Genomic DNA, 26,368 nt, shown 5'->3' with positions numbered 1-26,368 from the left:
TTGAGAGCCCTGGGTTCAGGCATTTATTTACTAGATGTATATCCTGGTTAAGTCACTTAAAACCCTGAACCTCAGTTTTCTTATCTGCAAAATAGGACTGATAACACCTGCACTAGCCACCTCAGGGTTAGAAGAAAGTGTTTTACAAAACTGTAAAGTGCACAGAAACTTGAGCTTTTATTCTGAGTTATACAATTCTTTGTTGGATGATGAGTTCTATTTCCCTAGTATTTTAAATAAGAATTTTAGATAAGCTGGTATTCTTTTAAAAACTCACGCAATTATTTAGGCTTCTCTCTGGGAGTTCTGTTGGGTATCTTCTAGTGAAAAGATTGGTGGTACACATGTACACACACACGCACACATTCACACAAAATAAAAAAACCAAAACCCACTAAATGTATGTTAGACAAGTGCAAATTTATGCAAACCTAAATGCAAAAATTTCAGGTATTAAAAAAACTAATACATTTCAGGTACTAATTATTCACAATCATGCTAACATTTTTACAGTGACTTTATATCTTACAATTTGAAACTATTGATTGTAACAATCACATTAAGTGGAAAAGAGCCACAAAACTACTTCTGTTGGATTTTGAAACAATAACTATGTGATACTTTTTATCTAGAGGTAGGCTAGACTCTTAGAGAGAGCCCTAGACTTCTAGGTTTGGAGCTTCAGCTGTCCCTGGATGTGGGGCATTGATCAAGTAACTGAACCTCTCTGAGCCTCCATATCTTCACGGATAAAGTAGGGAATAATATTTTCTGCTTTGCCCACCTCAGAGGACTGTGATATAAAGCAATGGAAAAGCACAAAGCCCTAAATCTGTGCCAGCTGCTGTCATTATTTCTTTGCATCTGTACCTAACACAATTCCTGGCACACAGAAGGCACTTAATAAATGTTTGCTGCTTGATTCTATAAAGCTTTTGAGCTAGAGTTACATGATTGAATTGCTTTTAAATAATTTCTTCCTGTGAATTTTATGCAACTTTTTTTAAAAAGAACAAAACATTCTAGTTGTCTCTTTAAAAGATGCTAAATTTGCTGATTTCCCCCCTTTGTTAAATATTTCAAGTCCTTCAAGTTGATGGCTCTAATAACTATTCTAGAATATAATGTGACTACAGAATGTCAGATTTTTTTCAATGTACGGATTTGTTTGCCGATTTATTTCCTTTTTAAAAAAATTCTTTGTTGGGGCAGTCAGCGAGTAAGAGCACCGGCACCAGTGTTGGGATGACCTGGGGATTGAATCCAGGCTCAGATATTCAGCACCACACCCAGAAATAACTGGCCATGTAAACTTGAGCAAGTTACTTAACCCCGATTGCTTAAAAAAAATTCTTTGTTGCAAGGCATGGCTCTCTAGGAGGGACAGGCATAACTAGTTCATGTGAAAACAAAAGATAACAATCAATAAAAAATCTACTAAGTTAAAAAAAAATAAAGTATAGCTATCAAATGCTGGAATACTACTTATATGTAATTTGTAGCAGTATAAACTTCCCTGAAGTTCATTTATCTCCAACTCTTTTTAAAAATGTAATGGATGCTCCTGATAGAGTCTCTTAAAGCAAAGCCTCAACCTTTTCTGTTCTATCATGGACTACCCATGGGTGTTCTGGTGAAGTCTATGGACTCATTCTTAGAATAATTTCTTTTAACACATAAAATAACATAGGATTACAAAGTAATAGATTGAAACAGTTATCAAAATGTTAAAACAAAACAACTCATAGACCCCAGGTAAAGAACCTCTGCCTTAAAGGCTTACAAATCCTCAAGTCAATACTGGTAAAAAGACTAGTAGATGTGATTACTTAACTATTCAATCCCTGTGCCCTTTAAAGATTCTGGTAAAAAGCAGAGGTACGCTAAGACAGAAGACAAATGTGGAGGGGAGGGAAAGGAAGGAAGGATGGAGGGACAGAGGGAGAGAAGAGAGGAGAGGGGGAGATATCTGCAAATCATGTATGTCAGTGATTTTGATTTTGATTCCTGGCAAGATTCTAGAATAGAATACTAAAGGAATTGTTAATGAATGGCCAGAAAGTAAAGTGGTGATACAGTATGACTTCATCAAGAATAGGTCATGCTGGACTCACCTTATTCTATTTTTTTGACAGGACCAATAGAATAACAAATCAGGGCAATGCTGCAGATTTCAGTTACTTAGATTTTAGCAAAGCATCTCAAGCTATTTTTGTAGAGAAGATGAAGAAAGCTGATCAAGGTAAAATTAGGTAGATGCAGATCTGTTTGAATGGGCAGCCCCTCAAAGTGCTCATTCACATTTCAATGTCAATTTGGGATGGTTCCTCCAGTGAAATGTCCCAGGCAACTGTACTTGTTCCTATGTAGTTTGATATTTTAAACAGTAACTTAAAGGCACATCAAATTTGTCAATATCAAAAGTGGAAGGAATAATTTAACACGAGATGTCAAAGTCATGATTCAAATAGATCTTAAGCTAGAACACTGAACCTCATCTAATAAGATGAAATTTCATAATAATCAACAATTCTCACACTTGAGTTAAGAGGGGAGGTGTGACTTGATAGCAGTTATGTTTGACACCACATCTTAGGAAGGGCATTGATAAATTATAGTTTGTCCAGAGAAAGGTAACCAGGATGATAAGTGTCTTATGATTATTCTATGAGGACTAGCTGAGGGAACTGGGGGTGTTCAGCTTGGTGAAGAGAAGACTTGAGGTTCGAGTAGGTGTGGGGAACATGAGAGATGCCTTCAAAATTCTGAAGGCTTGCCTTTTCTACTTGGTTCCAGGGATTAGAATGAGGAGCAACCAAAATGCAATGGGGTAAAGATTAGAAAGAGGCAAACTTTGGCTTGAATAAGAGAAAAACTTCCTACCAAATAAGAGCTGTCCTGATGCAGTATGGGCTCTGCCAGGAGGCAGAAGATTATGTTTCCCTGTAAGCCTATAAGCCAAGGCTGAATGATGGCTGGTTGGCTACATATGAGTCTTCATATGGGCTGAACTAGAAGGGCTCTAAGGTCCTTTCCAATTCTGAAATGCTGTAATTCCATGACTTTTAAGAGCATATGAACATTCTGCTGCATTTGACAAACCAAGTTATGTTTAGCATACAGTTACCACAATGAAATGTAATCGAGTCAATTAAAATCTATGAAACTTTACCAACATTAATTACCAGCTTCTGTGAACCCTCAGTTATTACCTCAGTCAGTTCCACTAAAATTCTATGTATACCCTGCTTCCCCCTGTATTGACTTTTGAGTCATATAATACCAATATCTCTGGAGAATTAAAATAGTAAGTTACCCAAAGGGCAATGGAAAAGTGCATGAAGTACATGATTTGGCTGTAACATATTCCCAGTGAAGAACTATATGGGACAAGTGGCATAAAGGATACTGCTAGAAAGACTGATGACCTGAAAAGAATGCGGGTGAATTATAGTATCTGGTGCAAGGTATAAAGTGGTAGAAATGAGAGCCTGAACCCTCCACTGCTAAGTATACAATTTCAAGAGATCTAAAGGAAGACCCCAGGTTCACAAAGCACAGGACCCTGTGGTGAATCTATCATGCTGTGAACAAGAGTCACACCAGATGAAGAGGCAAGAGCGGTCTGTAGCATCTGGCTTCCTGGAGGGGCTGCCCATACTGATGAGATCACAAAAGTTTCAGTGCCCCATTATCTAACATCAAGTGGTTTTACAAAAGCAACCTATCTTCTATTTGATTTCATGTATGATAATATACTTTACATACATATAGAAACAGTCTGTTTTCTCACTTGCTCATCATGACTTGTCACTGATTATCACAATATGATATCACAATATTATCTAGCAGTGGGTGCCAGCTTGGGCTGATAGCAACTATACTCTGACTGTCAGCATGGTGCTCTCAGTGCTTCTAAATGGTTAACAATCTTGCCCAGGAGAATTTAACACCATGATTCATCCAAATAGTAACTGTCAGAACATATATATTGTATACATTAAAAAAGAAAACTTCCTGGTACTTTCCTGGACTAAACTGTATCATATGTAGTCAATGGAGAGGCCTTTAAGCTTTTATTGACTCCAAACCATTTCACTTTACAGATGAGCAAACTGAGGTCTACAGATGCCGCTTGCCCAAGCCCGGAGCTAGAACTGGAATTGGAACTTGAAATCCAGTTTTTGGCTTTCAGGCTAGCACACTTGCCATTACATCGTGCTGCCTCTCCCTCTGACTCCCAAATTAAAACTACCTCATTAGAACATTACCTTGAAACACACACACTAGAGAAAAGCCCCAGCAGGTTCTTTTTCAAACCAGTTACCATGGAGTTAAGGGCTACTGTAAGCACGGTCCAAAGTTATAATATGTAAGCAACAAACAATACTAATTCTTAAAAAATCTGATGCTTTAATCACTTCTAGCCTGCAATGCATTTTCTACCAACTACTAATTATCTTGTGTACATGTCATCCTAATTCTCCTAAAGAAAACCCAACAGAACTCTGAATGACTTTTTCTGAAAAGCAAATGATAATCTGGCAAATAGAATATTTAGGTTTCTTCAATACTTCCAGGATCTGGATTTTAATCAGTGTATCTTTACCATCTCAACAAATTACTAGTCCTTTGTATTTTAGTACCTAGTGTTTTGAGAGTTATAGAGGACAACTGTGTTGAGGATCTTCAAATTTAGTGGGTTGGGCTTTAAACAAGAGATCTATAGTTTGTCACCAGACCCATTCTTGAAGCTTTTCCAGTTTGGTAGGTATGTACTGTTAATATGGCTAGTGTTACCTCCACACCATGATGAATTTTCCAATCAGGACTTTAAAGGACACATGAATTTCCTCTATCCTAGTTAGCAGTAATAATTCTTATGAAGAAAAGTACTCTTATGGAGTGGAAAAGAACACTGGGCTGGAAGTTAGAAAAACTGAATTCAAATCCTATCTTTGCCATTTACCAACTGCGATGTTGGGAAAATCAAATTTCTTTGAGTCTCAGTTTCTTAAGATATAAATTGAGGAGAGCAAAACTATTATTACCTTCCTCACAAGGTTTGGTTATGGAAACCAAATGAGGCAGTAATTCATATAAAATGTTACATACATGTTATCTGTTATGATGACGACAGATGAACATGGTCTCTGAATTTGTCTCCTCTTCATTTTCTAGAGACTATGGACAATGGGTCCCTTACTTTTCAGATATTAAATTTTGTGTTGCTAGGAAAGAGCCCAGGCAGAAGGCCCCAACCCTAAAAATCTGCATCACCCATGCTGATATCGGTGTTCTACCGGCAACTTGACTCAGGTGCTAAATTTCATTAAGGTCCAATTTAGTACATACAGGTACAGTTATATTTTAAAAATACTAATAAACCCAGGTGGAAGCTAACTGAGAGAGGGACTTCTTCCTTAAACCCCTATACTTTTGGAGTTAGAAAGACTGAAGTTTGACTCTCTGATATTTATTACCTGTGTGACCATGGGCAAGTCACTTCTTTCCTCTGTGTAAAATGCGGAGAAGAGTACCCATCTTAAAGGGTTGGCATGAGACACAAATGAGGTGTCCCAAAAGTCTTGGGGGGCAACTTTGACCTTATTAAAGCTAAAAACCACACCAAGACTTTTGGGACACATTAAAATTTAACACCTTAATAGCCTTAGTGAAGTTTTAAACAATTAAGGCTTAAGAGCTAAAAAACTGCACTAAGACTTTTGGGACATCTCATTTAAAGTGTTTTTGTAAGCTTTAAAGTGTTACATATCAGTTAATAGTATTATCATTGCCAGTTGGCACAAGAAAGTGCCTACCTTGATACTATTACAAGGACCAATTTAATTTAACTGCTTCAATTTATTTAGTAAGCTTGCAAAAGTTCTTTCTGTGCTTGTATGCATAGTTTTTGGAGGAAGAAACATTTTAATTTGCTAAGCAGAACCATACGTTTACAAAACAGGATAGGAAGGCTTCTGAAAACCCTTTTGCTCTGATGACAAAAAAAGGAAAAAAATGGAAAACCAAATGCAAAAAGCCTTTTAAAAACTTGCCTGCACAGGATTCTACATACTATATATACTTTATATATACCAACTCTGAAATGCATTAGTTTCTTTTCAAATAGGAAGGTGGTATTTAAAATCTTAAAAGTTTAAATTTGAACGAAAAGTTCACCAAGATATGTTTTTAGTTGCTTACCCCAAAGGTCTTAAACAAGTTTGTTGGAGCAGAAAGTACTTTTACAATCCTTGCATTATCCTTTAGGGTTCAGAGAATGGGGTCTCCCAGGTAACAGATACTACAGATTCTTATCCCAGTTAAAACTGAACTTAACATGTTCTGGGCTGTCAACTCCAGAGATGATGGTGGATAAATAGATGGAAGTCAATTTCTCTTTCATTACCTGTTCTCTATTTTCCAGGAATCAGAGACCTACTATGTTCTCCTTTTGAATTCTTATATACAGTGGAAAAAAGAAAAGAGGGATTTAATTTTAAGAATTGTTTGGTGTTTAAATTAGAACAGAGAGCCTGAGGACAGACACACACACATACAAAAAAAAATTCAAAGAAACATCTGGTATCCCCCCATGAATACCTTTCATAATAAGTGATCCAAACTGGAAATTTCTTTAATCTACTTACAGACAATGAATCTTCTCTGTTCTCTAAGAACAAAAGTCAATCCTCTTTCCATTTAGAAGAGGGGGGTGGGGGGCAGGAAAATCATTGGACTAACACAAACTATGAAACTCTACGAAGGGAGAAACTGTCCTATACCCCTCCTTCCCCAAACCTTTCAGAATGGACAGAGAACATGGCTTAACTGCTGAATCTGGGCAGTATGATCTAGTGGAGATAGCAGTAAGTGCGTAGGCAGATCAGGGATGCAATCTAGCTTATCCTTCTTCCCAGCTATATGACAAGTCATATAAACAGTTAGCAGGGCCCTCAGAGGTCATCTTATCTAACACCTAACTAAATAGTAATCTTTCTATGTTCTCATATAGCCTCTGCCTGAAAACCTCCAGTGAAAGGTAATCTATTACCTCTCTTAAGGCAGCCAGTTACTGTCTAAGCTTCCTAATCTGTAAATTGGAAGTTATACTTCAACTGAATGCTTCACATGGTTGTTGTAAGGAATTTGTAACTTTGTAAGCCATAAAGCATTACCTAAATTTGAGCTATTACTTTTGATTGGATAGAAATGTCTTGTCTTCAAAGATTCTGCCACTATCCTGTTCCAAACATGCTCTGGTAAATTTGAATAAGAAGGGGGATATCTACAGCTACTACTGATAGCCTCCTAGAAATATTCAACATCCTGGCTCTTAAGTATGGCATTTGTATACTAAAGATGGGCATTTTGGAACTGAGAGTTTTCCTTTCTGGGTCTCAACCTGCCAATGTTTCATAATTCTCTCACTGAGCTTTTTTATGCATTTATTTCTTGCTCTCTGCCAGAATTATTAATTAGAATGGTTTAGAAAAAAATAAAAATGAAAAACAAACCAAAGTGCTCCAAAGACTTACAGTAAATTTAAGAACTATTAACTAGGTTTTTATATTATTGCTTAGGAGGCTTTTTCTGATCCCAAATGTCTTCGTTTAAAAGCTGTAAATCAATGGGCCTTGTCCTTTTTTCCTTGTATGCAAAAAACACTACTTGAAGAACATGATACAGAGGTTCTCTCACCCCTTCCAGAACGTCTTAGGGTCATCTCTGCCCTCCAAACATCTTCACGGGACCAGGGAGGCTGGAGGCAAGTCCTGTCTGGAAAACGATGAGCATGACTTACTCTGGGGTATGCTGATCAGTGGCCTAAAATAATATGTTTTAGTGCCATGTGCCTAATGGATGCTCAATAGCATTCTAAGTGATGGTGCCTGCATGGAAGAAAAACAAAGTAAAACACCACCATCATCTTCCTCTGTGCTTATGTTGTTCACAGGCACCCACTACTATCTCTCAAATGAGATCTTTTTAAAAGAACTTCGTGGATTGTAAAGTGCTTTTAAAAACACAAATTCTATGAGCCCTGGACTCAGTGAGGAGCAGACTTGGTTTTGAGTCCTAGCTTTGCCACTGGGTTAAGCTGGGCAAGTCACTTAACCACTCTGGACTTCAGTTTCCTCATCTATGAAACCCCACCCTCCACCCCAACAAACTAGTGACTACCACCACCCTTAAATGAGAGTTTGCTTGAGAATCTCCTTTTAATAGTGGCTCTCAAAATGGAATGCATCTTCTTGCATAGCTGGTCTCTCCTTCCTTTGCCCTGAATCTAAAGGCACATCAATGTAACGTGCTGTTCTGTATACATGGCCATGACACTCCTAAATCACCGTAATAAGAACGTGAGTTTTAATTTGTTTCCCCTCCCTGCAGATGGTGAGGGATAGGTTGTACTCTATCCTTGTTATAGAAACAGGGCTGGCCAGGATTAGGAATGTCATCTGAGGCCACAGTTTTTTTTAATCCATGTGAAGTCAAATCATAGAAGGACTGAACACCTAACTTTGGTCTTATTCACACTCTACTCTAACAATTTAAGATAATCAGGCTCAAAATTTAAGTTGGGATAAAAGGCAGGGGCCTTGTATCTACTACATGGGCAAAGAAAGGCAGTTAGTGACAGAGGAAAGGAATTACATCCTCTCACAGTACTCAGTGCTGAACCTATACTCCAGAATATTCTGACCCTGCTGCTTGAAAAATAGCTGGGGGAAAATGGCTAACAGGACAGCCAGAATCATTCATGCGCCCTAATAAAAGTGATAATGGGAAAACTCCTGGGACAAGTTTCACTTTTGTCACCATTGGCTGAGCATCCAGGAGAGACCAGAACAAAAAAAGAAAAACAGAAGAAAAGGGCAGGGAATGAGAATTCTGCAAAGTAGCTGGTCTAGGCCTTGACATGATAAAGTATTGAGGACTAATGAGCCCTCAAAGGAGAGTCAGTCATTCTGCCACATGAACGGTTCTGGGTGGGCAGTGTTGCTGTGAATGGTGGAATGGCACATGAACAGCTCCAACCTGATTTCACTATAGAGTTGATCACAATTCAGTTTCCATGACTTCTCTTTATTCCAATCCACCCTACATCATGAAGCAGATCATTCAGACTCTTTCCATCCAGAGAAGTGAAGTCACCAAGATCCCCTTGCTTACTGAGAAGTACCACCTTGGTTGTGAAGAACATCTGTTACTCAATTTTCTTTCCAAAGTCTCTGTGAAGTAATAATGTAATAATGATATCTTATACTTGCAGAGTGCTTTACAGTTTTCAAAGTATTTGTAAATGCATTTATTTGATCTTCACAAACACCTTGTGAGATAGGCTGGGCAGGGATTATTATTACCCCTTTACAGATGAAGAAACAAGCTCCAAGAAGCTGGGACTTATCTGAGGTTACACTGCTAAGAGACAGTGAGTAGTTCTTGACTCCAACGTAGGCTCCTGACTCCCATCCTAGTCTTTACTTCACTGCCTTCAAGAAAACTTGAGGAGGGGACTTACCCAGGGCCACCTAGGAAGACTTCAGGCCCAGTCTAATTAATATTCTAGCCATTACTGCTAAATGTCAGCTCCACGACCTTAAAAGCTTTCTGCCTCAGTCTAAGTGCTATCCAACCTAGTGGTGAATCCAGAGGCCTACCACTTTTGGTTATGGCTTCTAGCCTAGGATTCATTTTCTCCCACCTCTCAAAGCAGAAGCCTACCTCCTGATGTGTCACCTGTGGACTATGTACCCAAGGAGCATCTTCACTCCAAATAATGAATAACAATGGCAGCATTCTACTGCATCACTTATGCTTATAACTTTTAAGCTGTCCCAACTCTTTCCTTGGCAGGTTGCTAGCTCTTGCTTTAGTCTTCTAAAACGTTCCCAAGTTCTGCCTACTGTCCCCACTGTCAAGGCTTTAGCACCTTAATTTGAGATAACTGTGAAAACCTTTCTACATGGAAACCACTATTTCTGCCCAACACAAGCTAGTTTATATACAGAAGCAAAACACATTTTTTTCTCCCAAGCACTATTTTGGTTACAATATTCTATACTGCTCAGGAGGCTACAGTGAAACCCCCAAATCCTTTTTTTATGTCATTCTCTACAGCAGGGGGACTCTACTCACTTGATGAAGCAAATCATACCCTTTTATCAAGAATCTCCTTTCAAAAAATTAAGCTTTCTTCAGACACTTGGACTGTTGCCAATCATTTCAACAGGTCCCCTTAGCACTTGTCAATAATGGACTAGGTCAAAGTATTTAGAACAGGATAGAAATACATGACATTATTTAGCCCAACTTCCTCATTTCAACAGACGGAGAAGTTAAGCTACTTGTTTTGAGGTCATGTAAGCATTAAGTTGTAGAACTTGATTTCAAACCCAGATCCTCTGATTCCGAAATTGGTGCTTTTTACACTGTATTGACTGTGTAGGCAGTGATACTTCTGTTGCTCTCTTTTGTTTGTTAGGCTCTTACTTTGTGCCTTTCCTCTCTATTTTATTACAGAACTGGGAGTTCTGTAAATTCCCAGAGGGCAGGGATTATGCTTTCTATCTGGTCTTCTGCATTTATGAGGGGATGGAAGTCTGACTTCATGATAATATGACTGTTATGGTAGACAAGACAGTATTCTCTAGAGGCATTAGACCTCTCTCCATTGGCAGTATTTAAAGAGAGACTGAATGTGCAAGAATAGATGGCATTCATACTTCAAGTTATGGGGGTTGGAGCTGATTGACTTTCAATTGTGTTTCGGGGCGGGGGGAGAAGAGATCTGTCCTGGGGTAGAACAAAAATCTGGGCATATGGAAGTAGTCCTACACTGAGGTATACATACCTGGGTGATTGTCACCCTGTCCTATTTCTTCTTCAAAGGTAATAAAAACCCGAGTAGAATGGTCCAGGGAAAGAGAGGTTTATCCCTGGGAGTTTCCATTCTGAAGGCCTCCCAGAACTTGAAATGAACCTATGGAGGCTGATGTCAAACTTAATGCCCTGGGTCTGCCTTTGGACTTAGGAAGGTGAGGGAATGTGCATTTATATAACACCTATGATGTTCCAGGCACTGCGTTACATGCTTTTAACAATACTATCCCCATTTTGCAGTTGAGAAAACTGAGGTATACAATGGTTCAGTGACTTGCCCAGTGTCACACAGCTAGTGTCTGAGATTTTAACTGAGGTCTTCCTGACTCCAGGCCAACTACTCTTATGTACTGTGCCACCAGCTACCTCTTAACAATTCAGGGCTGAGTCTGAATGAGACTATCATATGCAAGTTTACATATGTGAATAACAGGGGTGATTGTAATCACCATAAAAAAAGGATGAGGAGGGTGACAAAAATATCTTTGTAAATGGAGGTGTTGGATCAGAAGAAAGAAGCAAATGAGGTATGTGGACTTTAAGATCTTACAAGGGTCGAGATGATACCTACAGTGTTCATAGTATGGTAATTTTCAAATTTTGATTTTGAGCTAAAAAATACAGAAGTATATGATTTTTAGACAATAAAGGCATGTATGACATGATCAAAGGAGGTGGGCTGTTTATGTAATGAGATGGCCTGATGGCTATACTGGCACCCCAGAGATATGAAAAGAAAGACATGAAGGCTTCCAGTGCATTGGGGTGGAGACTATATAAAGGATATTTAAAGGAAGACATATAAAGGGCGATAAAGTCTATCTATAAGTTGGCACCCAAACTGATCCCCTTCATGGAATAAGCAATCTTCAGGCAATGTGTAAGAGACACTTTCACACTTGTGTCCCTTCCAATTTACTGATACTTATCAACATTAAACTAAGATTATGGTAAATAATAAGTATCAGAAGCAAAAGAACTGAATTTGTGCTGGTGGGTCAGTTATGAGATTGATGATTCATTCAAATATTTAAGTAAAACAGAATCGTCATTAACTAATAGCAATGGATCCAGAGTTAGAAGAGGGGCTTGGACATCTAATCAAATGGCTTCACTTTTATAAAGGAAGCTGGTCTTCCTTTCTCTAGCAGGAATTTTTCTGTGATGCCCTCTATTGGTGTTGCATTAAATACAGGGCCTTTCCTGCTATTCACTGTAGATAATCTTTCCACCTCGCAGTGTCAAGTGGGTAGAGAAAAATTACAATGTACTAAACAAATCTAAGTGCAAAGAAAAACAATCAACTGAAATTTTGCCAATGATACATTTATGGCACAGAGTGTAAAAACCCTGGATTTAGAACTGAAGGACCTGGGTTTGAATTCTACTGCTGCTTCTTATCACATGTGTGATGGTGGCTAAGTGATCTGACCTCTTTGTATTCACTGCCAGAATAATAAACTAATAAAAAAAAATGCAGCGGTGAATGAATAAACCAATAAAACCCCATACTGCAGCTACAGAGCTGACATTTACCACAAGATCAGACAACTCTTTCCTCTATTCTTTCCAACCAATATATGGCAAAGACTTCACTTCATGATTTAACTTGGGATACAAAGTATAATCTAGAGTTTCACTCAGTCTCAAAGAGTCAGGATCACCTACCACTTAAGCCCCTCCCCCCAACAATTAGATATGAGAGTATTCGAATATCAAATAGAGATTTTGAATCAATTATAGTCAAAACTAGCCTCATAATGTCAGTTTCATTTTGTAGGTGCCTGCTCTCATTTCCTATTTAACTGTTGTCTCTGAAGTCACTTCACTGCTCTGAGCCTCAGTTTCTTCCTCTGTAAAATACGAATAATAAACTTATACTGCCTACACTTCAGATTTAACTATTGGGATCAAGGGGCTTTGTAAACCAGACAGCACTACAAATAGAGGAGCTATTGTAATGATGACAATGATGTGCTTTTACTGGGTTGTTCTCTATGCCTTTACCCAAGTCCTGGTTCCATTTTTAGCCCATAAAGTAATTCTCTTCTCTAGTCATTGGAATCACTACTCTCACTTTAACTCCAATCATGTAAAATATGAATAACAAATTTTAACCTAGGTAATTATACTCCTCTGTCAATACTAAAACTATTATTTTGGTTTAAGCCAGAATTAAACCTGTTTCCCTCCATGGAATAAATAGTCTTCAAGGATTTAGGGAAATGGGGGCGGGGAACATGTCCACACCTGTGTCCATTTCAATTTACTGACACTTAATAACATTAAATTGAGCTTAAGGGTAAATGAGATAGGAGGTGTCATAAGAAAAGGGACTGGATATTCCCTGATGTCATAATGAAGTTCATGCAAACTCCATTACAAATTAAAAACAATTCCCCAAACACAAAAGTTGGAAGGCTTAAAAAAAAAAACACGCTACTTTGTAATAATAAAAAACATCTCCCCCTCCCCCAAATGATTAGGACTAGCAAATGAATTAAAACACCTAAATGGACCAACTTCCTCACTCCAGCAAGTGCTTTCACTTATCAACACTACCTACCACCAGAACAGAAAATGTAAATTAGTTTATATTCAACACAAAGACAAGAATGACATGCCAGGCTATGGAGATCCTATGGAGGAGCCCATGTTTGGTCCCTCACCTTCAGGATCCTTTATGACTGGATGGTTCTGAGAACTGATACTGGGACATCAAGCATTTTACTTCTTACTCTTGTTGGTGCAAATCCTACCCAGGTCAGCCACAACATAATCATTACCATCTTACAGCTCTTCAGAGAATGGTGTGATGAACACTTCTGGTCTCAGTCCAGGGTCAACATCATAAAAATCACCGTCTCACTTGGCAGTTACTGGTCCCCTTGCTGGCAGTCTCAGCAGAGAGACCAAAGACTGAATGGGCTGTGGAACCTGAACTACCCTCTCACTCTTAGAGGCAGCCCCTGAAGGTCAGAGCTGAGCCACCCTGGAAAGGTATGAGTGAGGGAAGCTTTGACTGCCACTGCCCATGCTGTACCTGGTCTGTGAATAAATAGGTCTTCAGTCTCCAGGGTTGTCAATGACTCATTTTGTAACCTTGGGCAAGCCACTTAACCTCTCTGTGCCTCAGTTTCCCCATCTGTAAAAAATAGGGACAACACTTGTTTGTAAAGCACTTTGATATCCTCAGTTGAAAAAAAAAATCATACAAATGCATGCTATTATAAAAAAAAATTCCAACGATTTTACCTTACAAATATACAAAATACCACCACCACCACCATCAATATCACCTTGGTTGTTCAGAGCACCTTTCTTCTGAGGAGCTCAAAGTACTGTCTATATGTTATCTCAATCTTCTGCTGTGGTTACCTGGAGGTATTCAATAATACTGGATCCAAAAATCAAATAATATCTTGGATTTATCCAGCACTTGTCTTCTAAGGAGTGACAAAAGCTTCATGTATCCCATTTATTCATATGACACCCCTGTGAGGTAGAGAGGGGGAGGGGAGCACACATTATCCTCATGTTACAGATGGTTAAGCTGAGGCAGTTAGTGCTTAAAAATGACTTGCCCAAAAAAATCACATTGCAAGTCAATGGATACACCAGGTCCAAATTGCAAATGTCTCAATTCAGTGCTTTATTCACAATGCTTGATATTTTAAATATCTTAATGTTTTAATTTGGTACTTGACTCCTGGAATAACTTTTTTTTTTGCAAATGGAAACAAGAGAAACTAAACAAAATATTTTAAGCAACAAGAATACATTTTAATAATGATTTTAAAAAACTCACTAGGTTCAAAACCATAGCCACATTTGTAATATTTATACCATGAAAACAACTTAAAGAAAGACTGTCCTACAAGCCTGACTCAAGATAAAGTGCTTGATTATTCTATGGCCCCTACACTAGTAGCAGTGCTTCCAAGGACAGTACAGTCAGATCAGATTTGAATGAGCTTATCTTCCTCTATTAAAATACCAATGAACCTTACAAAAATACACCTGCAGGAATCCAGCTTCAATTTTAACTCTAAACAACAGGACTGGCCAAACCCTTCATTAAGTGAAAAGTTTCAAAGTGGTTCTTAGGCATTATAATAAAATTATAGAGAACCAAATGCCCTAATTTTCCTAGTACATAACCATGTCATTTCTGTTCATGTTGGCTCCGACTGACATCCTAAGCTACTCCTTAGGACGAATTAACACACAAGTAACATGAAGAAGAGGACTAGGGCCCCACTGGCAAGACTTTGCATTTCTCTTGGACACTGCTTTTGTTCCACATCAATTTATTGTATCTGCTATTAAAAAAATCAATTATTAAGTTCTTAACTGTGATTTTCAGGAAAGGCAATTACTCATGATAATTAATCACACCATATAACTTGAGTTAACCAAAATCAAACTAACTTGATTACTCAATCATAACTTTGCTTTTGCTACAGCTGACCTATAGGACAAAGGAGCAAACTGACAAAACTAAGTCACATTGGGGATTATACAGACATATGCAAACCCCTCTAAGGTATTCTGGTCTTGGGGCCAGCAAAGATTCAGACCACTCTCCTATATCTACTATATACACATAGTACATACAATGACCACTGTTGCTCAAGAGGTGACCCTAAGGTATGGCAAAATCCTCAATGAAAAGTTATACTCTATTTAGTAAAAGGAGGGAAATGTACACAAATTTTCAATAACATGGGTTTGCTAACTAATTCTCAGTTAAAAGGAAAATTCAATTAAACAAAACACCTTACTCTGAGAATTCTGGTTAATCAATGATTAGGAATAGTATGAAATACAGATCCTCAAAGTATTGGCTAACCCTCTTCCTTGAGAACCATACTGAAAATTCTTTAGTTCATGTCTTCAGTTAGTGAACAATAAAAACCCACTCATTTTCAGGTTTACTCTTTTTCAGCTGTAATGTGGTTAAGATAATGTCTATGTCGAGAAGATAATCTGGGGAGGCTAGGTGTCATAGTAAGTAAAGCGCAGGCCCCAGAGTCAAGAGGTCCCGAGTTTGGTTTGAGCCTCGGACACTTAACACCCATACACACAAAAAAACTAGCCGTGTAACCTTGGGCAAGTTACTTAACCCCAACTGCCCTCCAAAAAGGCAAAAAAAAAAATCTGAGAAGATAATCTGTTATGTCGAGAAGAAACAGAAAAAATCCTACAGACACACACATTCCAGTCACTAATTGCTAAGGGTTACTAAAAATATTGCATCAAGTTTAAAATAAGATGTAAAAACTATCATCTTGGAGACCACTCTGGTACTAAGGTTATCTATACATGCCACCTGCTGCTTTGAGTGGAACAACTAGCAATCTGTTTCAACAACCTATTGAGCAAAAAATGCTAGCACTTTATGAAGATAGTTTAAACTTTTGTTTAGTTTGCAGCAAATCCACTCACGAACACAAGATTTCATAAGACTAAGTAAAGGTAGATGTCATTATTTCATTAACTGAGGTTAAGTACAACATTTAGAAGGTTGCACAGCCAGAGAGTTTAGGTCTTTCATTCAGAGAACACTCAAAAAGTTTTCTGATGGTGATCCAACTTTTATAGAACAGGCTGAGCTTCATATGTTCCTTCTGTCAACAGAAGTTCTCCATTCTATCAGCAAGATGGGTGATTAAAGACTAACAACAACAACAACAACAACAAAAAAACCCCGCAGCAAACAAGCCAATCCCCCCCCCCCCATGAATCCTGCTAAATGCTGGAAGAGAACACTGTTAAGTGTTCAATTGTCCTAATGTGCTGGCTACAGCAGATACAGTGCTGGACGTGGAGTAAGGAAGACCTGGGTTCAAGTTCTGCCTCTGACACCGAGTAGCTGTTTTAGAACCTCAGTTCCCTCATCTGTAAAATGGGGATAATACCTGCAGTACTTACTTCACAGGGTTATTTATTTGTGAGGCTCCAATAAACCCATTTAAATAAAGGGTTTTGAAAACTTTAAAGTGCTACAAAAATGTCAGCTATTATTATTTTTTAAGGCTCTTACAACCCATGATTACAGTGCATCAGGTACCACCTTGGGGGAGCTGGTACAAATGGAGGACACTCCAAAGGAACCTGGCAGGGCTGGGAATGGTTCTGCCTGAAAGGAGAATGGACCCACAAGTGCAGAGGCCCTCCACAACAGGACCAGTCTAATATTATAATACTAGATCTTACCAGTCTTGTCTTTGAATGGAGAACTTTTCTGAGTACAGGGTGGGAGGCATCTTGTGGTTCAGCATAGTAAAATGAAATATGTGCCTGTTATACCAAAATGGCAGGCACAGACCTCCCTCCTCCCCTTCAACACTACACCTCTTATAAAATCAAAATTTCCATGCTTTGCTAGAACTAAACTTTCCCCTAGTCTTCAAGATTAATCTTCTACTACCATCAAAATTTGAGATGGTGAAGAAAGAATTTTTTGTTTCTCTTTCAAAGCTAATTCTCTCTTTCCTACCCATAATTCTCTTGCTAGGAAGCACTCCTTTTCCTGGAATCCAAACCCCTAAACTTGCAATTTAAAGTTCTCTTTCCAGTTGGTTGTGCAGAGGCAGCATACACAGTACAATGGAAAAAAGCACTGAGGAAACCTAGGTTAGAATCCTGATTCTACCTCCAGCTACGAAACCCTAGGCAAGGCATACCACTTCAAGTGCAAACTGAGGGTAATACCTACAATCAGCTGTCAGCTTACCAAGATTGTTGGGAAGAAGAGAGTACTTAAAAACTTTGTAACCTTAGAAAGCTATGCTAAGGGGGTGGCTAGGTGGTGCAGAGAACAGAGCATGGCCCTGGAGTCAGGAGGACCTGAGACACTTAACACAAGCCGTGTGAGCTTGGGCAAGTCACTTAACCCCAATTGCCCTCCAAAAAAAAAAGCTCTGCTAAGATGACATTTTATTATTAGTTATTAATCATGCCATTTCTTCTTTTCATACTAACTCTTTCCTTGCTGAGCTGACTGCTACTTTCACCACCTAATTTAGGGTCAACTCTTGCCTAGACTATGTCCCTACTGTTCTCATTTTCTTCAAGTTCTCCTTTCCTACCAATCTTGACAGCTGCTGTAAGGTCATCTTTAGCATATGCCCCTCAGTCAATATTACTCCCGTTTAGGGGTGGCTAGGTGGCACAATGAATAGAGAGCACCAACCCTGGAGTCAGGAGGACCTGAGTTCAAATATGACCTCAGACACTTGGCATACTTACTAGCCATGTGACTTTGGGTGAGTCAACCCCAATTGCCCTCCAAAAAACAAAAACAAAAAAATATTACTCCTGTTCTTTATATTAGCTGATGGCTTCTGGATTTTCACTGAATATTAATTGCAATTACAAAGATGACTAATTCTTCCTCAAATCACCCTTCATTTACTTGTAAATTTCTGTAGATTGAATTCTTACCTCCCCAACCATAAAAGTTTCCTTATAGAATAGGTAGAGCCTATGTAATGACAGGATGGGAGCACAGGACACTTAGAAGCCTACAGTGAGAGAGGCTTCTTGAACTAGATTCATTCTTGAATATCTTACTTCTTTAACATCTCTACTCTCCAAATGGATGCCTTTAGATTCCTATGTATTGCTGTTTTTTAGTAAAACCTTCATAATGGACTTTACATTCATTCATAATTTTGATGTTCAAATCCTCTACTGATTTATTTAAACAAATCCTGTTCTACTAGCATCCTACCATTACTCCTATCAAGCTATTTTACTGGCTGTCTCAGATTTGGCTCCTTCTTGTTATGTCCGCAATGAAGTTTCCCTAACTTCCCAAACTAAAAGTGATCTCTTCCTTTTCAAGTCTCAAAGTACTTTAAACATTGATTTAAATTCTAATTTGTAGTTTAACTGTGAATGTGTCCTCTCTCGCCCGACTGGGTCACTGGCAGAGCCCATATCAAATCTAGTTATCTTCTTCTCCAGGGAACCCAATGCATTGTACAAAGCAGATGCGTAAAGAAATGTCTGCTCCTGTTCTCATCTCACCTAAGGATTGCTGATCAAACACTCCATCATACCCGGATAGTGTTTATTTCTCAATCCACCATGTTACCTCTTCCTTTCTCCCAAGACAGTAGTATATACTGTTTACCTCTATATTATAACAATATTGACATCTTAACTCTAAGAGGCAGCTTGATATAGTGGATAAAGTGTTATGTTAAGTTAAAGTGTTAATATGGAGAAAAAGACCTAGATTTGAATCTAGTCTAACATACCTAATAGTTTTATGATCATGAACATATCATTTATCCCCTCAGAGCCTCAGTTTCCTTATCTGTAAAATGGGGATAATACCTGCCCTACCTACCTCACAGGATGTTGTAAGAAAAAGTGCTTTGCCAGCCTTTAAGTGCTATATAATTGTGAGTTATTATTATTCTAACTATATAGTGAGCTCTATTATGAAAGAATAGTCATGCCTCATTGTTCTATACTCCCATATAATACTCTACCACAGTGGCAGGCACCCCTGTTGTATCACATCAATAAAATGACCAAAAGAATAATTTGCACAGTATACTACCAACTCACATTCCTTATCACTGTAAAAATCTCAAAAAATATTTTAAGCAAAAATTATGTAAACTTATTTTCAGTTGCTTGAAAGTAAGTGGAAGAGCTATGACCTGATTCCAGTGAAATCTCCTTAAAGATACTCTCTCAACTTAGCTGGACTCTGTAAAAAGCATTAAAACATTAACTTTACATCTGAATTGTATGTTGCCCATCAGCCCAATTCAAACAAAGAAATATTTATTAACCTGACCAAGAACACACATGCAATAAGTCTTAAATCCTCAAAGTTCTCCTCTATACAAAAGGGCAATTTTATTTAACTATGTAGGAAGAGAAATGAGTATTGGTCAACATTTTACCAATGAATTTTTCCCCGATGAGTCCTTTTCATTATCATCTCCCAGTAAACTTTTAAACTCACAACTATTTTGTAGTATCTAAGAGCAAACAATTTTTCCACAATATGCAATCTATATTTAACTATCTTTCAGAATCTATTAAGTAACAGCTGCTAGTATTACATGAAGGAATAAACTGCAGGCACATTAGATTAGGCCCATAGCAAAGTTCATTCCCTGCCCTCCCCCCCTCCAGGTAACTCCAGAAAGAGAATTTTCAGAGACTAAAAGAAGTCTGTCTTTTCATTTTTATACAGTTTCCTTCATTCTCAAGTCTTCCCATTAATGTGTTCTTATATTTATGTCCTATGTCCCTGTTTTTTTCCCCTCAGTTCTCACTTCAGTAACATTCAATCCCTGTACTCAGAATATTCTTTTCACATTTTAACTCCCGATCTAATACTTCCTTCTGGATCAATTTTGCCAGAACCAACAACCATTAAAAATATCCTTTCAGGCAGCTCTTGGGGGGGGGACAGTAAATTGAAAAACATTCAAAAGTGTGCCCCTTAGTCCCATTTGTAGACAACAGCTGAGGCGGTTACTATCTATTAAAAGCAAATTATCTAACCATAAGCATTCTTCAGAAACACTGGAGAACTCAAACACAGGCAGCAAGGAAACTCTGGATGGAGCTTTTAAAGAGAAGGAGTTAAGATATTGATTTACCCTGGAAAGGGAATGGTGAGGGCTTTCATCACTGCAGGGCCACACTTTGGTAAAGTGTCACTAGACTACCTGGACACGAGTCTCCCGCCCAAATGAGCGTGGCACATGGCAAGTCTACCAGAGCCTTCTTGCCAGAGGTCGTTTGCCCTGGGAAGATGCGAGGTGACCCGTCTGATCCGTTATTCTGGGGGGAGGTGAAAAGGGGACAGGAAATCCTAACTGTTGATTTCCAGATCGCCTCGGGGCGCAGGGAGCCAGCGCTGATCTCCTCCCCGGCAAACGAAGCACTACGGCTCCTCCCCCCACCCCGGTGCTCCCCTCCTCTGCTCTCCTCCGCCCCGACCCCCCGGCCCGCTTCCTTTTCTCCCCATCCCACCCAGGTCCCAGGTCCTTTGGGCCGCTCCCCATCCCCTCCCCCGCCCGCCCCGAGCCTCCGCTCCGCGCAGGCGCAGTCGGAACCCGGGGCCTACTCCGGCCCCCCGAGGCGCCGCGGCGGTGGCGGCGGCGGCGGGGCCAAGCGGTCCAGTGGCTGGCCCCTCGAGTGATCCGCCCCGCGGCCTCCCCGGCGTTCTGGGGCCCGACCCCCGCCGGCCCCGGCCGGCTCTCTCCCGCCATTTCGCCGCCCGCCTCACCCGTTCTTCAGATCCACCTCCAGGATCTTCCCATAGCCCTTGAAGAACCGCTCCACGTCCCGCTCCCGAGCCTGGTAGCTCAGGCGGCCAATGTAGACCCGCGGCATCCCGGCGGCGGCGGCGGCTGCTTCACCCACCCCCACCCCCTCAGGCGGCGGCCGGCTGGCTGTCCGCGACGAGGTTGGAGCGCGGCGACGGCGACGGCAGAGCGACGACGGCGGCAACGGGCGGGCGGGAGGACGCAGCCGAATCCGGGCGACGTACGCGAGCACACAGCGCGCGCGCGCCGCCGCGAGCCCTCCTGGCTCCACCCCTCTCCATTTCCGAAGGGGAACGGGGAGGGAGGGCAGGCAGAGACGCGCGCGTGCCCGCGCCGGCCTTCCGCTCGGGTCAGAGAGCGGAGGGAGGGACGAAGGCGAGGCCGGGGGCCACGTGACTATCAGCACTTCCCCCTCCTCCCCGTCCCCCTTCTCCCGGGACTCTTCCCCGAGCTTGCTTTGGCTCCCTGGAAGAGCCGGCCCGTGTAGCGCCGCTGCCCAGCTTCGGGAGCTCCTTCCAGCTCTCCGCTGCAGGGGTCCCCACGACTGCACCCAAGGTGCACGGCCATTCAGCCGCCGCTCGAATGTTTCCACCGATGGGGAGCTCACTATCGCTCAAGGATTCAGGTTCTTCCTGGTGGTCCAGTTTTTGCCGTGCCCTCGGGCCCTCTGCCCAGGGCCCAATTCAAATCCCACCCTATTCCATGTAACTTATTAAAGGATTAACTGGAGAAACTGCAGAAGAGTCAGTGGAAAGAACATGGCACTTCGGATGGACCAGGCGACCTGACCCTTCCTGCCCTGTTTCCTTCTGAACGAGGGGTTTGTTTTAGGTGCTCGCTGACCACCCCTCACCCCCAGATTTAGGGGGGTCCTGTTAATTGTGTTTAAGATAGCGCCGTCAGTAAATCCTACCGTATCCTGCCCTGGTCACTGCTGACGCTAACTAGCATTTACATAGAGCTTTGAAGAACTTCCTGCCACAGTGGACAGCCCACCCAGGACCTGGGGTCGGGAAGACACTTGCTGACTGTGGGGCCCTGCCTGCCTCAGTTTCCTCATCTGTAAAATAGGGATAATAATAGCACCTACCTCCAAGGGTTGTGAGGATTAACAAAATAGGGTACCTAAGATACTTTGCAAGCCTTAAAGGGCTAGCTGTTATAATTTAAGGTTTGCAAAGGACTTTACAACGCCTCATTTTATCTTCAGGCCCGAAGTGCCTCTATTTTACAGATAAGGAAATTGAGTCAGGAAGAGGTTAAGTGACTTGTCAAGAGTCACACAGCTAGTGTTGGGCAGAATTTGAACTCAGGTCTAGCTGACTCCAAGGCCAGCACCCTCCCAATCAGCAGCCCCTAGTCAGGCTTTATCTGAAATATCACGTGCATTTTAGGGTGCATGGCATAGGATGGCCATGGAGCTGAGTGGAAACAGTGCTGAACTTGGGGTCACTGGACCTTAGCTGGAATCCTAGCTCTGTCACTTACTACATGGGTGACCTTGCGAAAGGTCTTGACTTCTCTGGGCCTAAATTTCCTAATCTGACAAATGAAGGTTTTGGATTAGTTGACCTTTGAGGTTGGTTGATTAATTAGTCAACAGTTGACCTGGTTCAGTCAGTCTCATCCAACTCCAAAACCCACTTGGGGTTTTCTTAGCAGAGATACTGGAGTGGGCTTGCCATTTTCCTCTCCAGATTGTTTTATAATTGGGAAGCTGAGGCTGACAGAGGGTCACCCAGCTAGGAAATGTCTGAGCTTGGGTTTGAACTCAGGTCCTGGTGACTAGGTTGGTTCTCTATCCACGGCGCCCCCTAGCTAAGGAAGTTAGGTGGTGCAGTGGACAGATCACTGGCCATCTAGCAGAGGCCAGATCCCCACCCATATATGAGACTTGGTCCAACTCTGAGCCTCTGCCCATTCCCCATCTCCCTCCTCTGCTCCCATCTGAGTCTCTCCCACATATCCTTTCCCACCTTTAGAAACCCTGCTCCCCTCCAGGGAGCATTCCTGGATTCTCCAGTCTGGGCTCCATTCACCTCAGTCCCTTTCTTCATTCTCCTTTGCTTATTTCCCTAGTCACTCACCTTTTTCTACTTTCATGTCGGTCTGGTGAGCATGTACATGTAGGAGCTTGTCTTCAACCTGCCTGTCAGGATCCACCCTAGCACCTCTTCCTGGTTAGACCTGAAGAGAAAAATCTCTATTCTTCGTACACTTAAGTGTGTCCTTGTCTCCCCCGGGAAGCTCTTTGTGAGTTGGGATGTTTCATTCATTCTATTTGGACCCGGCATGTAGTAAGTGTTTGATAAATACTTGTTGATTGAGAGACTTTGCCAAAATCAAACAGAGAGTGGCTGGTTAGGATTCAGACCCAGGTCTTTTGATTTCAAATTCAGCCCAAGGTAGGGCTATGGGGTGGAACAGGAGTCAGGAGCCCCATCTTTCTGCCTTAGGAGGAAGGCCTTCTTGACCATTCTGTAGCCTTGGACACTGGTGATCACCCTCCTTTCTTCTAGGTTTTTGTGACAGTCTCCCGGTTCTCCCACTCTCTGATCCTTCTCAGTCTCTTTTGCTGGGCATACTCACTAATCCTAGGGGCCTCCCAAGGCTCTGTCCTGGCCTCTCCTCTTTTCTCCCTCAATATTATATCACTCAGTGCTCTTTTCAGCTTTCATGATTTGTTGTCTTTAAGTTGACCATTCTCAAATCTATTTGTTTAAGCCCCAATCTCTCTCCTGACCCTCAGTCTTGAATCTCCAACTTCCTACTAGATATCTCTAATTGGATGTCCAGTAGGCATCTTAACCTCGGCGTGTCCAAAACAAGTATTCTTTCTCCCTAAATCCTCCACTCTCCTCCTTATTGTAGAGGACAAGGCCTTTCTCTCATCCCTCAGGCTCACAACCTAGGAGCAATCTTGGATCCCTCACTAATTCTCAGCTCACATCATCCACTCTGTTGTCAAGGCCTGTCCATGTCACCTTTGCAGCATCTCTTGAATACGGCCCCTTCTCTCCTCTGACACCAAGCCAATTCTGGCGCAGGCCCTCATCACCTCACACCTGGGCTACTGCAATAACCTGCTGGTGGGTCTGCCTGCCTCAAATCTCTCCCCACTCCAGTCCACCCTCCATTCAGCTGTTAAAGTGATCTTTCTAAAGGGCAGGGCCGACCATGTCACCACCCTATTCACTGAACCTCACTGGGTCCCAGGATCTCCACGATCAAATGGAAAATTCTCTGTTTGGTTTTTAAAGCCCTTTGTGACCTGACTCCTTCCTGTCTTTCCTGTTTCTTTACATCTTACTCCTTTCACATTCTCTACAATCCAGTAACCCTGGTCTCCTTACTGTTCCTTGAACAAGACATTCTGACTTTGCATTTCCATTGGCTGTCCCCAGTACCTGTAAAGTTCTCCCTTCTCATCTCCATCTCTAGGTTTTCCTGACTCCCTTTCTGCCTCAGCCACAGTCCCACCTTCTACAAGCAGTCTTTGCTAGACCTCATTAAGCTCTCTGTGTTCTCCCTGAGATTATCCCCCACTTATCTTGTACAGTATATAGCTTGTTTGTACACAGATTTTTGCATGTTGCCTCCCCCATTAGACAATGGGCTCTTGAAAGAAGGGAGTGTAGGCAGTTCTTTCTCTGTTTGGGGGGTGGAGCATTCTAACTTCCCAGCCCAGGTGTCTGTATATCCTAGGGATTAGGTGCTGTGAGCTTGTTCCTGAGCTCTCCCCTGACTCACCTCCTCAATCCAAATGCCAAGTTGGAGGCTCAGCACTCAAGGCCAGAAGCCCTGGAGGGGGTGGAGAAGGAGGAGACCTCATCCCCTGCCCCTGCTCTCAGGTGCCAGCCTTCTGAGACCAGGGAAGTCATATGAAACAGTAGAGTGGGAGTGTCAGAAGGTCACTCAACAAACCCCCATCTCAAGTGCCTGAAACTTAAAAAAAAATACTACAGTGTCAGAGTTGGAAGGAACATCAGACCATCTAGTCCAATTCCCTTATTTTACAGAAGAGGAAACCTAGTTCTTGAGAGGGGGAATGAGGACAATATGGTGTTAGAGAGGACATGTTGGGCTTGGCAAGGCCTCTGATCCCCAGCTATAAGATTAGGGACAAATCACTTAATATCTCTCAGCCTCCAGGCTGCCTATGGGCCACCAGGTGGTGCTGGAGTACTCAGTGCCCTGGATGTGGAGTCCATAAGACCTGAGTTCAATATGACTTCAGACACTTCCTAGCTGTGTGACCCTGGGCAAGTCACTTAATCTCTGTCTCAGTTTCCTCAACTGTAAAATGGGATAATAACAGCACCTACCTCCCAGGGTTGTTGTGCAGATCAAATAACATTTGTAAAAAGCCTAGCATAGTGCAAACACTATATAAATGTTAGCTGTCATTAATGTTCTAGAAATGAACATCTTTAAAGAGTTTTATAAAATGAGAACCAGAACAAATACTATAATAGAACACTGTAAAGACAAACCACTTTAAAAACTGCAAGAACTCTAATCAATGCTATGACCAGTTATGAGTCCAGAGGAGTGATGAGGAAAGATGCTGTCCTCCTCCTGACACAGATGCAGAAATTTATGTGTGTCTATGTTTAAAATATGTATGCATATGCACATATCTATGTATATTATATATGTATGTATGCATATGTATATATTTACACATAAATGAGGGAATTTGTTTTGCTTGGTTATAATTGTTTCAAGGAGTTTATTTTTCTTTTTTGTTCCAGTGGAATGGGGAATACAAGGGAGAGAAAATGGATTTCTCTTGATTTAAAAAAAAAAAAGGCAGTTAAACATAGAGAGGTTGGGGGCTACAAGTGTGGAATGTTGCAAACACTTTCAGATGAGGACACAGTATTGTAAGTTTGGTGGAATTATTTTACTTTTTTTTATAAAAGAACTCTCATGGGTGTGTGTGTGTGTGTGTGTGAGCTGGAAAGGTTTGTAATGGAAAAACAAAACATGTCAATACAACGTAAAAAATAAGATAAGTTGCAGGGCCAGAATTCAAACTCAGATGGTCTGGCTTCAAATGTAGGATTCATTCCACTATTTTGCCCTGCTGTCAATAATATTAATAACACATAATAGGCAGAGGTAGGTTAGTGAGCAACATTGCATAGACAGGCAGACTTAGTTGA

At 41.1% G+C, this 26,368-nt stretch overlaps 1 protein-coding gene across 10 annotated transcripts in view; it reads right to left on the bottom strand.

Annotated features, from left to right (window-relative positions):
• SRSF4 (serine and arginine rich splicing factor 4) overlaps nt 1-21,417 on the bottom strand; it is a 31,907-nt gene extending 10,490 nt beyond the window's left edge. Inside the window, exons 1-5 of one of the 10 annotated variants that reach the window (XM_069078733.1) lie at nt 21,161-21,248; nt 14,269-14,385; nt 13,934-14,035; nt 9,046-9,239; nt 7,705-7,782 (exon numbers count right to left, since the gene is read on the bottom strand). Coding sequence is in view for 2 of the 10 variants with exons in the window: in XM_069078730.1 (XP_068934831.1) it covers nt 21,161-21,267 (107 nt within the window). In the remaining 8 variants the exon portion in view is untranslated. Of the gene's footprint in view, nt 1-7,704; nt 7,783-9,045; nt 9,240-13,933; nt 14,036-14,268; nt 14,386-20,528; nt 20,713-21,160 lie in introns of those variants that run through there. The other 9 variants (XM_069078734.1, XM_069078735.1, XM_069078738.1 and 6 more) reach the window with 9 other exon arrangements.
• Nucleotides 21,418-26,368: the final 4,951 nt, after the last annotated feature.

This window comes from Petaurus breviceps, unplaced genomic scaffold, assembly GCF_028583685.1.
Source record: "Petaurus breviceps papuanus isolate PSGF00001 unplaced genomic scaffold, PetGlider_PUasm1.0 91041, whole genome shotgun sequence".
Lineage (NCBI taxonomy): Eukaryota > Metazoa > Chordata > Mammalia > Diprotodontia > Petauridae > Petaurus > Petaurus breviceps.
The sequence above is the reverse complement of the archived record's forward strand: the minus strand, read 5'-3'. Positions and strand labels throughout refer to the sequence as shown.